The sequence below is a fragment of the Lynx canadensis genome, chromosome D1 (genome assembly GCF_007474595.2).
Source record: "Lynx canadensis isolate LIC74 chromosome D1, mLynCan4.pri.v2, whole genome shotgun sequence".
NCBI classification, from domain to species: domain Eukaryota; kingdom Metazoa; phylum Chordata; class Mammalia; order Carnivora; family Felidae; genus Lynx; species Lynx canadensis.
Window position 1 is genome coordinate 72385315 of NC_044312.2, and position 12443 is coordinate 72397757.

The following is a 12443-nucleotide window of genomic DNA, read 5'->3' on the forward strand; positions in this document are numbered from 1 at the left end:
ACATCCTCTGATCAACGGAGGCAGGCTTTCTCCATGTGCTCTGTGTGCAGGCCTGTTCGTGCTATTTAATTCCCCCAACCCTGAGAGGTAGGGATTCTCACCCCATTTTCCAGAGGAGAAAACTCTGGAGTCGCTTGGGGAAGATCACACAGCAGGCAAGTGGCAGAGCCAGGTTGGTTTGACTCCACAGCATTGCCCTCTGTTTACCAGGCCTTTGAAGGACCCACACCAGGAAGGAGGGCCGTGGAAAGTTAAGCTTTCAGGCCTTCTAACAGCTGTACCAAACTTACGATTTGATTGTGATAAAGAAAAGTTCCACAAATCCTTGTCGTTTCTCCAACGACTTAGTTTTCACAGGAAATACCAAAAAAGAAGTTGCTGGCCACCCCCCACCCCCACCCCACCCTTTGTTTCTCTCTTCGGGTGTTGGTAACTAACCTCTGGCATCCACAGCACTGGTGGGGCTGGTTTGGCCAGTCTCCTTGCTGGGCTGGCTCGCTTCAGCCCACTACCCCACCTCCATCCCTTAGACTCTTAGGAGCGGGTATCATTTGGAGCAGAGTTTCACGCCGGGTCCAGCTCCGGTCTGCACAACGGGATGGGAGCTCTCCTCCTCCGAGGCAGAAGCGACTGAGAAATAATCAGCCAACTGCTCCCAACCACCGTGGAGGCAAAGGTTCCAGAAGTGTGGCATTTTCCACTCTTGGCTGCTGGGCTTGTGGAGGCTGGTGTCAGATGAGAGGCTGGCCCTTGAGATTTGTTCATACCCCAGGATGCTGGGAGCTTCTATAAGCTGTTTCACTGTCACGCAGAAGTCAGGCAAAGAGGAAGTGACATTCTCTCTCATCTTCTCTTGACAAAAATCCACCTTGGATCCTGTTCCTACCGTCTCAATCCACAAGCATTTCCTGCTACAGCAGTGTATGCTCCACAATGAAAAAAGCAGGCAAGTCTTTCCAGGCTCTCAGGGGTTTGGAGGCTTTCTGGGACCTACCTCCCAGCAGGGCAGAAGCAGGGGCAGGGAGAGGGAGAGCTCTGCAGGCTCCAGCAGCAGGTGGGGGCAAGCCTGGGGCTTACCGGGCTCCATGGCGGGAACACTTTGCAGGGCACAGACAAGGCCGTACACAGAGGTCATAAAACAAAATTTATCTTTAATTTGTAAGTGTCAACAGCAGTACAAAAGATGGAGTGATGACGACTAGATTAAGGGTAGAGAGGACAGTCTTGAGGTAAATGAGCATAAATAGGCAGGTTCTTATAGACACTCCCCTGAGGGGCCGGGGCCCCTTCATGGCATATACATTATCACCCAAAGATGGCATGTTTAACATATCAGGAAAGCACCTTGTGCAAAAAGAAAAAAAAAAAGTAGCTAAGGTGCCAACATACACCAGGATAGATAAAGACAGTGCGTCTTTCAATTTTGTCTTTTCCCTTAATTATGAGGCAGAGGAGGGGAAGACTTTGAAAAGTACCACTGAAAGATTATTCAATGTTGAGTTTTATCTCACGTCAATACTGCACAACGAAATCCAAGAGATGTGTGTATGCAACAAAGCTAAGAACAATGATTCATTCCTTTAAATTTGAAGATATTCTTTTTTCCCCCATTTCTTTAATCCTTAGCAAACTTTTTTTTCCATGATTAAGAGGAGAGTGTGAGAGAGATGTGATGGTAACCCTTAAGGTCATTTAAAAACTTTACACTGGACTGTACAAGATTTTTTTTTTTGATAAATTATTTACATTTTCAGACTTTCAAACATATTCAAAGCAGCAATAGACACTAGTTTTTATGGTTTTTGTTTTCTTGTTTTTCTAATCGCCCAAATAGTTACCAGCCATGGGCCAAGTAGGTACCTGCGGTATACATAGAATTTCTACAAAGAAAATCTGCAGTTAAATTTGCTCGAGGGTGTAGTGAATGCCCTTAGCATCGTAAGGGCCACACCCGCAGTGTTGCACAGTACCTCAACAACAAGCCACAGTTGTCCCAACAGCCCTACACAAACTTTACACTTTGAAACAGCAGCCAGCATGTCAGTCCAGCATGTCAGTGAATTGTGCTGATTAAATTAACATAGAATACAATCTCACAATATACATCACAAACAAATTACAAGGTCGGGAAATAAAAGAGTTACAGTAAGATAAGTTATGTAGTAACAGCTTATAAGCTTGTCTAAGGTAATAAAAATTTTACATGGCAAATACAATAATGAATGAACATAAATGCTAAGCATTCTAATTTGCTACAAGCTGAAGAAGGGTACAATAAAGACCGCACTTTCCAAAAAAAAAAAAAAAAGCAAAAACACGTATGACAAAGGAAGACGAACGGAGAATGCACATGAGCAGATCTGCAATGTGCAGCATACAAAACAGTTAAATATTTGCACATTCCCCATACTCCAAGAGCACCAGCACTGAGGCCTCACCTTATGCTTGTGGTTCTTCAGGAATAAGAAACTACTGAGCAAGATATGTCACTGAGTTACCGTCAAGCGTTCATATAGCCACGGACTCCAATCGGAAGAGTATCTGAACTCAGCATTACCTTTCTGTCCCCCACCCCCACCCCCTCCTCTAGCCCTGCCCCAAAGGTACCAGCATTCCCACTACTTGTTCATGAGCTTTTGGAAAGCAATCTGTCCCCAGAAGGAAAGATGGGATGGGGGTGAAAAGGAAATGTGTTTGCGTATCGATATTTGCAACGATATTAGCAGAGGGTTACGCTCAACAGTATATGGCATCAGAAACAGAACGTCATCAGCAGGAGTAACAGATAGAAGTTGTTTATTAAGGAAGAAGACATGTCAGGGGGCAGATGGCTTAAGGAAATGCTGCAGGTGCTTCTGTAAAGGGACAGATGAGGTCATACAATATTATTATACTTTGAGAAGTGAGCTTCAGTGCCAACTCAGTCCTTGGACAAACGTGTACAAAATCAGGCAAGGCTACAGCAACCATTTTTGTCATTTTTTCTCATTAGAAAGGAAGACCCAGTAATAATTTCAATACATTCCTCTAGCTGCATTCGTTGTAGTCGTTGGCACTTGGAACAGGACTTCTCATATGGTTTAAAACTACTAAGTGATCCTTTCTCCTTTCCCTAATGAGTAGGTCGAGGTCAGCTCTTTGCAGAATGAGTAAATTGGGAGAAGCAGCCTCTGCCTGTGGTGTTCAAGTGACCAGGCTGCCTTCCTACTGGGGGTAGATGGGCTTCCTCGGAATAATCCCTGCTTTCAGCTAGTGCCTGGTGCTCCTGGCTTGGGAGGGTGTGCTCCGAAGAAGCAGCCCGGCTTCATAAGGAAAAGAAAGAAGCCTTTAATTTCAGCCCTAGAGTGATCACACCCTTTTCAAACACCCCAGGCTCCAGTGGGGCTAATGTGCAGGGGAGGCCAGAATTTGACAAGCTCAACAGCACTGTGAGCCCACACCTCAATTTAGAACTTGGCCTGGGAGACTGTGTCAGGACCCTGGCATCATGAATCGGGCCTGAGGACAAGGCTGGCGAGTCTCAAACACCAAATGAAGCAAACTGATGTGCTCCTGGAAGACTGAGCTGAATATACGTGAAAACGACATAACTTTCTTACCTTCCTGGAGAAGGTACTGCATCGCCTCTGCCAAGGAAATAGAGAAACCGCCTGCCTGGCTGCTCCTGTCCATGGATTGCCCTTTTCTTTCTCTCTCCCTTCCTTTCTCTGCCTTCCTTCCTTCTTTCCTTCCTTCCTTCCTTCCTTCCTTCCTGTCCCATATGGTCCATTTTTTTTTTTAGGAGAGGATTGTGCGCCAGTGTCCCTATCCTAAGTGGCAAGGAAAATCCTGATCCTGTAAGTTCCTTAACAACATGGAGATGGTTTCTCTTTGATTTGAAGATACTGTGAAATAGGAAGCACTGAAAACAGTTGATTAGCATTCTTTAATCTAATTGGCATGGTAGGACTTTTATTAATGGTCAATCTCGGAGGCATTCATGCTTCTTGCTAGTAAATGGTCACAGAACTACCTTAGAAGATTTATGTGGACTTACAAAAGCAAATTGACTCTTCCCCAGCTGTACTGGAAATTTAGTATAATCAATTCATCGACTTTCTATGAGAAGAAAATAAGTAAAAGTCTGAGCCTGTGGACAGTGGGTTCTAAACTGCCTGGGAACCCGAGTGAAGGGTTTTGCTTCCCCAGCTGCGGGTGGAACCCTGCTCTCTCACTGCGGCTGCTAGTTCACTATCCCCATGAGGTACACTGACTCGTCAACTTCTAGTCTGGACCAACGTATACGGAGAGAGAACAAAAAGGAAATACGTAACTTATATCTCACTACGTATTCATGAACCAAAAATAAATTCTATTTCTATGTTATATTTACACAATTAGAAAAATCTAAAATGAGATGGTAGAGTCATAAAAACTTTGTTTAAGCCCCACTGAAAATAAAACGAAGTGATCCCCTATGATTGTCATTCTTAATTTCCATGGATATTTAGAGCCAAACTTGGCTAATAAATAGAGTAAACTGCTTATGCACAGAATTTAGATTCAAATACAGCATCGCCGTTTGACCCAATGAAAGAGGCGTTTGCAATCAGATCATTCCTGAATAGCCTTTCACTTTTAAGAACATGGCCAGAAGTGACTGCACCCCAGTACTGAGGCAGAGCTGGAGCTAAAACAAAGTGTTCATACACACATGTATTTTGCATAAATAAATGAAATAACAAGACATAAAAATGACTCAAATCCGGCAACTGTGAGGCAAGCCCACACGAGTCGAAACAGATGACTTTTGTTCGTGTAGTTTTCGTACAAGTTTCACATTAGTCAGAAGTGATAAAAAATACCATTTATATCCAGTGCTTATAACACTTACGAAACAACATCTGTGAGTGTGTGTGTTTTTTGTTGTTTTTTTTTTCTTTTTCTTTTTTTTTTTTTTTAACTACAAGCAAAATCAAGTTTCAGTCCTAAAGAACAGTCCTTTGTTCTCCACCAGCCCAGAATATTATTTTGGCATGGTCATAAAAAACAAACAAAATTAACCTACTATTCTAAATGTTTGCCTTTGTGCAAAATTAATTACATACAATACAATGCTAGCCATACAGCACTCTACCTATGCGACAAAATAAAAAAGGAAGAGAGAGGAGGAGACAGCAAACGCAAGAGTCCAAGAGAAAGGAAAAAACGTGAGAATGAAGTGAGGAGGAGAGGTATATATAATCAACAGAAATCAGTAAAACAATAATAAATATTCATTTCTTTTGAGAAAAAAATGACCTCCTCCTCATTTGAAATAAATGTACAAAGACAAAGTTCCAATCCCCAACCAATACTAAGAACAAAACATTCCTATCAGTACCTTAATCAGCTTATGGAGAGCACTCCCAGCTAATGACATAGCCAGTAACATCTTGGCTAGACCTATTTATTGCTATTAGGTATGGCCTTGAGCACTCTTTAAATAAATATGAAGGTACACTATTTTCTTCCAAGTGACAAAATGGCTCAAGAAATCTGATGGGGCCGTTCCTATGTCCTGGTGGTGAGATTCTGGGTTGTCCCATGAAGTGAACTGTCCCATTAACTGACATTTTCCCATTGAACCACTCCGGGTGAGGCCCTCCCCCACCCCACAGTCAGTCAGTCCTGGTTTCAGGAAGGTCAAAATGGCATGGCCGAGCTCCCTGGAGTTAAGAGATGGGGAATGAAACCTCACTGCCTCCCAGCCCATCAGCACATCTCCAGAGAAATCCTTGTGTGACCAGTGCAGTTAATCTGGTTCACAGGGAGGCATGCCCCCCATGTGGCCATGGATGGAGGGAGGGAGTGAGCCAGAGGAGCTCAGCTGCTGCCCCAGAAGTCGTCCGTTCCCCAGAGTTAACAGTAGGAACATCCCATATAGGGAATGTATTTCCCCTCCTTCTCCTTCCCTATGGTTTTCTTTCATTCTCTGGATGTATCATGACTATTTGCCTTCTATCTTTGCCTGGAGGCTGTCATGTGGCTTCTTGCATCCTGGGGATTTTGCAAAAAAAAACCCCAAAAAACAAAACAACAACAACAACGAAAACTCCCTAGATGCACCAGATGTGACAAGGCAACTCCGTGCGAAGATGCCAGCCCGTGACAGCATCACTGTAGCCTCCTCCATGGTCCACAACCTTGGGTTTTGGGTTTGGCTGCAGGACTCTCCTGCCTGGCGGTCACCACTGCTGACCCTTGCTGCTGAATGGCATTTGGGGGAAACACCGCTGACGCAGATCCTACCACTGCTGCTCAACTGAATTAGAGGGGATTCTGGCAAAGCTTCTGAGGTCACAGAGAACCTCGGGGGCGTATCTGTTGAAGTGTAAGACCTCACACCTGTATCCAAACACACAGCCCTGCAGCCAGATATACGTTTACATTGAAAACCAGTAGAAGTATTGAATAGTATCTTGTTTCAGAAATGCGTCCAGATGCGCTGGGGACATAAAATCACTGTGTGCATCTTTTGTGTCTAGCAGGAGAAGGAGGTGAAAGGGGCTGAAAAGGTCTTCAGGAAAGGAGGGTGAAAAACAAGAATTATTAAATTAATGCCACAAACATTTTTTTTTCAAATAAATAGTAAGTGGACCCTTGACATTCTGGAATGAATAATTTAAGAGAAAACGTGTTAAGACTGAATGTCAGGGTTAAAAGGCAAAGGGATAATGGATGTAGTGAGAGGTGGTCTCAGGCAGAGAAGACCACCAGGTTGGTATCTGGTGTGGTGATCGCTCTGGTGCGCGCGCGGTATAACGCGTCACACGTGGATGGCACGTCAAGAGGCAAACACAATTGGGTACCTGCACTGTGGCAACCTTGTTCATTCCTTACAATATCTTGTCTCCAGATTCCTGAGTACTTTACCATTTTCTGGAAAAGAAAAATGTGTGGTTTGTTGTGTTATCTTAAGATGCCAAAGATTGTCTAAGACTTTGCAGTGTCTCCTTTAAGACTTTCAAAATATTAAGATTCAAAAGTTATGAAAAAGTTTGGCACATTCAGAGTTGAACTCTACACGTGGAAACAATGGAATTCTGAGGCCTTTTGAATATGCTCTGCACGCAGCTGCGCACGCTGTGGACTGGTTCTGTTTCACGATAGGAAATCCTTAGTTGTTCTCTAAAAGAATTCAGAATAAAAACACATTCACAACCTGTAGGCCGGCACAGCATACCTGAGTGAGAATGTTTAACCCCATCTAAAACAGTAACTTAAACCTTTATCAACATCCAAAAGAAAAAAAAAAAAAAGTAAGACAAAAATATAAGACTTGTAAGACAGCTATGGGTTGAGATAAGTTTTCAAGTCCTGGTGTCTCATATTTAATATGTCTTCACCTAAATTAAAAAAACAACAACAACAACAATAACAATAACGACAAAAACTCAAGTTCATGAAAAATCAGGAAAAACTTAATCTGTCTCACACTTTACGAAACAATTAAGACCATTCTGCTGATGTAATTGTGGAGCCACAAATGCATGCGGGCTCTTTAAGAACTTTTTGTTGGGGGAGGGGAGGTGAAATGTCAAAGTATTTTAATTCAGCAAACAAACACTCCTCAGTTGGCACTGACAGCTTCCGGGGCTTCATTTTCACTGCTATAGTCTGATTTGGGGTCATCTTCATAGTCGTCATACATTTCCATTTCATCCTCTCCATTAATCATTTCGTTTCCAGCTAGGCTTCCGCCGTCTGTCTTCATACCATAAGTGCTCTGGATGACTGGGAGGCTGGGCTCTGGGCTGGCCGAGGTGCTAGAGCAGTCAGATGTCATCTGAGGTGACGGTGTGGTAGTTGCCATAGTAATAGCACCAGGATACACAACACCTGTTCCTGTGGTGATTGGAATCTGAGGCTGTTGCCTGTATAGATTCAAAAAATAAAATGAAACAGGGGGAAATATCTGTATACATGTTCTTCCGTGTGGCATTGGCATTCATCTCCCACACATTCCAAAAGGGGGCTCTGTTGACATTCTAAGCAAATGACAAAACGTGACAAAGGTGCTCCCTGGAGGAGTCCTGCAAATTGCCCTGATGCTATGGTTGGGCAGTAAGCAATACAATGGAGCAACTTATTGACGGTCTCGAAACCTAAAAGCAGGGTTCTTACAGCATTACAAATATGGCAAAGCTCGACTAACACTTGGCATTTGAAGTGCATTTGAAACAAATGCTGTAGTCAATTCCACAAAGTTACATGTGAGATCATTTCTTAAGATCCGCAGCATTAGACATATTTTAATGACACCGGTAAGCAGGCTTGTGTCTCCGCCTTGGTTTGAGAACTGTACAAAGGGAAGATCAAGACGAGAAAGGATCAAGTGTGTCCCAGGGAGTCAGATTTAGCAAAGCATAGATTTGGTATCCATGCAAATATCTACCTATTTCTGTGGCTGAACTTGTAAGGATGCTCCTTTAAGGAGCTTCTGTTTTCATTATCATGGAAGGATCATGTTGGATGTCTGGGCTGGAGCTGGGTTGGAGGAGTCAGGAGTGAAGTGCAGGGAGCCTATCAGAATAACACCCATTGCCTCATCCTGGATGCCAGCAGGTGCCAAGGCCGGGTCACAATGGTACTCTAGTTCAAATACACTTACCAAACCCTTTATGAAGGTCAGTTTCTCCCTCTACAGGGACACATGGCTATCTGCCTCTCAATCTCCCTTGAGGCATTGTAATGGGTTGAAAGAACTGAAGACCTACTACCTCACTCAGAGACTATGACTGAAACAATATTCTCATGGGTGAAATACTTACCAAGTGTTCCTCGACCTTAATGGACAGTAATTACAATGTAAACTCATGTCATAGAATTTGATTCTATGAGAGTGAAACCAGTATTTTCTGAGGTGTCTCTATGCATGGATATATATTCCTCTATCTTCTCCTTCAGGCAATCAAAAAATCACCATAAGTGTCATAAAAAATGGATCAATATCAGGTGCTTAGTATCAACTGGGTACTGGCAGGCTCCTTTCTGATGACTATCCCTTCTGAGCTTCAGTTTCCAGATATTTATGAGAGCTGGGGTCAGGGAAGTCTTGGAAGGTCCTCTCACCTTTTAACACTCACGACACTTCAGGCCAGTCCTTCTCTTGAATGGTTCTTATGGACCCTCTAAAATATCATTGAAACTCTCTAACCACCTCAGTCTAATGGAAAAATACCCTCAATCCATGAAGAAGTGGCTCAGTTACCAGCGATTCTTTGACATGTTCAGAGTAATTTTCTCAAAGAGCCCTGCATGTCTTCCAGCCTGGTCGAAGGGAAAATGATGGAAATGACCTAGAATCACTCGGAGATACCTGATAATGCTATCTTTGACAACCTCTTCCTATCCCCAGAAGGCATAATCTGGATTCCTTAACCTCTGACCAACATAACATAGAGACACTTTCATAGCAAATACTACCTTATTCAACTAACATGACGACCCCATGAGGTACTGTCATGCCCACTTTACAGAAGAAGAAAATAAGGCCTTGCTTAAAAGCAAGCAATAACCAGCAGCGGCAGCCTTTGAATCTAGGTCACCTGACTTGAATTCCATCACTCTTTCCTTTATAGATATTCAATACACAAACACACTATGCTCAGTATGTCTCATAAAAATTCCCGATTTCTATAGAGCCTGCCTGTACCCAGTTGATACTAAGCACCTGATATTGATCCATTTTTATGAGGCTCATGGTGATTCTTTGATCGCCTGAAGGAGATGATAGGATATATATCTATGCATAGAGACACCTCAGAAAATACTGGTTTCACTCTCATAGGATCAAATTCTAAAAACAGAATACGTCTGCTTCCTAACTTTTGGGCAAATTAGCACAAATTAAATTTCATGCTAGCCTGCCCAAGGCAGGGAATGCCTTATTAAATTTTTTACTGAACTTGGATAATTGCAATGAAAATATTTTTGCCTTAATCACATAATGAGTGTAGAGTAAAAACTTTTATTGCAATATTAACCCATTTTACAGATTTCCCGATTTGGTGAGCTAATCTATAACATAAACTCTACATACCATGCACCAACTACCAAGTGGTAGTTTCTTTTCATAAAGGACATTTTCTTTTCGGAAAGAATAGATGGCCAGTTTTGCAGTATTTTATAATCAAAATATCTAGATGTAGTTATTTACTAAATACATTTGAACTGAGCTCCTATTAAGTGCTAGGGACAATGACTAGATATTTTCACATTATCTTCGACCTTCACAATAAGCCTAAGAGGCAAATATTACTTCTCCTCTTTTATCGATGAAGTAACCAACCAAGTTTTGGAGAGTTTAAACGGTTTGTCCAAGGCCATATACATACCACAGCCAGGAGCTGAACCCTTTCTTCATGTTGCAAATTCTCCACTGGATATCAAGACAAGGGTGAGAATGGCAAGCTCACACGATCAGAAAACTATTTAGCAATATGAATCAGAATCAAACTCTTCTAAACTGGGCTCCACATATTTAACAGTACAGTATTTGGACATTAAGTCGGTAATGGAACATTAAAAACAGACAAAGAGACAAACAAAACATCTATAACTTGTTTTCTGTGGTGAGGCACGTGATATTCAAAAGCCTAGTACCGGTGGTAGAGAGATACCAGACTAAGTCACCCACTGACCCCCTATGTACTTACTTCTTGCCTGGTCAGCCCCCCTCATTCCTTAACGATGTTAGCTCCTGGCTTACTGCCACTGGCTCTCCAACATTACTCCTGCCGTAATTCTTGATGTCTCACTATCTACAAAGGTGGTAATTTTAACACCCTGCTCTCTCAATTTTGTGACCTCCTCTCTGCTGTGATGATCTGGTCTCCTCCCTATATCAGCAGACCTTGTCATTTCCAGCTGTAACCCCACCCTAATTTCTATTTAAAAATTTTTAACGTTTATTTATTATTGAGAGACAGAAAAAGAAAGAGCACAAGCATGGGAGGGGCAGAGAGAGGAGGAGACACAGAATCCAAAGCAGACTCCAGGCTCTGAGCTGTCAGCACAGAGCCTGACGCGGGGCTCGAACTCACAAACCGTGATTTCATGACCTGAGCTGAAGTCAGACACTAAACTGACTGAGTCACCCAGGCGCCCCCCCTAATTTCTATTTTAAATATCCCACTGTCTGACCACAACATCTTCTCTTTCTAGTTTTCTTTCTCTAGAAGAACAATTCAACAATTCTCCCACCTTATGAGCATCTACAATTCCTTGATCTCTTCAACAAATTTTCACTGCCCTTCTCTCTCCCTCTTGTGCCTTGACTTTATCTCTTTACCCAATATCAATTCTGTGGTTAGTCACTATCTTGTACATACTCTCTCCTCTTACATGGCAAATCTTGAACTCCCTGCCTACTTGTGACCACTCCCACACAGCTGAACTTGGCTGCAGAAAGCACATTTCCATGATTACTAGTCTGAATTTTTGAGCATGAATTTTAAATTGGTCTCTGGTGCTGTTCAGCCATCATGTTGTACTATTCCCTAAGCCACTCCTTCTTCTACTCTCCTAGATAATTAGTTCATACCTTCTCAACTCTCCTCAAATGTCCAACTTCTCCCACATTCTCACTCTCAGTTGATGACCTGACTTTCCATTTCATGGAGACATTAGAAGTAATCAGAAGAAGTTTTTCAAAAGCTCTCATCATCACATGTACCCATCTATCTCTGTTTTCCTAACTCTCTGCCTGCCTTTCTGTATTTTGAATGAACTCATAATCCAATGGGAGGCCAACCCTTTCGTGTGTGCACTGAATCTCTGTTCTCACTAAGGATCTGTCTCCAGTAATTGTCTCTCCCATCTGCATGATCAATTTTCCCTCTTTCTTGGATCATTCCCATTGGCACATAAACATGCCATAATCTCTCCCACTTTAAAAACAGAAAACAACAAAAACTCTCTCTTGACTCACCCGAATCCCCCTCCAGCTACCGCTCTATTTCTCTGATCTCCTTTAAAGCAAAACTTTTTTGAAAAATTGTGTATATTCACTCTCTCCATTTCTTCTACTAAATTCTTAAGTCTACTTCAATCACTCCCCAACACTTCAATGAAACATAGCTTGTAAAAGTCACACTACCAATGATCTTGTGTTGTTAAATTCAAAAGTCAGTTCTTAGTCCTCATCTTACTTGACCTATGCCATGAGCAGCATTTGACCACTTTTCCCCTTGTGGGAACCACTTTCTTCCCTTGTCTTCTGGTCTTCTTCCTATCTCATTAGCTGCTCCTTCTAGGTCCCTGAATGCACCCTCCTCATCCTCATCAACCTGACATTTAAGCTCTGAAGTACCCCAGGATCAGTTCTTGCACCTGTTCTCTATCTAAATTCATTCCTTTGGTGATCTTGTCCATTTTCCACAGCTTCGAATATTATCTAGGTGCTGATGACTCTCAAATTT

At 42.5% G+C, this 12443-nt stretch overlaps 1 protein-coding gene across 9 annotated transcripts in view; it reads right to left on the bottom strand.

Moving 5' to 3' along the window:
* Positions 1-1135: 1135 nt before the first annotated feature.
* Positions 1136-12443, bottom strand: part of SOX6 (SRY-box transcription factor 6) — a 620069-nt gene continuing 608761 nt past the window's right edge. For all 9 annotated transcript variants that reach the window (XM_030330807.1, XM_030330815.1, XM_030330812.1 and 6 more), the window contains one exon: positions 1136-7895. In XM_030330807.1, coding sequence (XP_030186667.1) covers positions 7592-7895 — 304 coding nt within the window. In that variant the 3' untranslated portion in view covers positions 1136-7591. The remainder of the gene's footprint in view (positions 7896-12443) is intronic.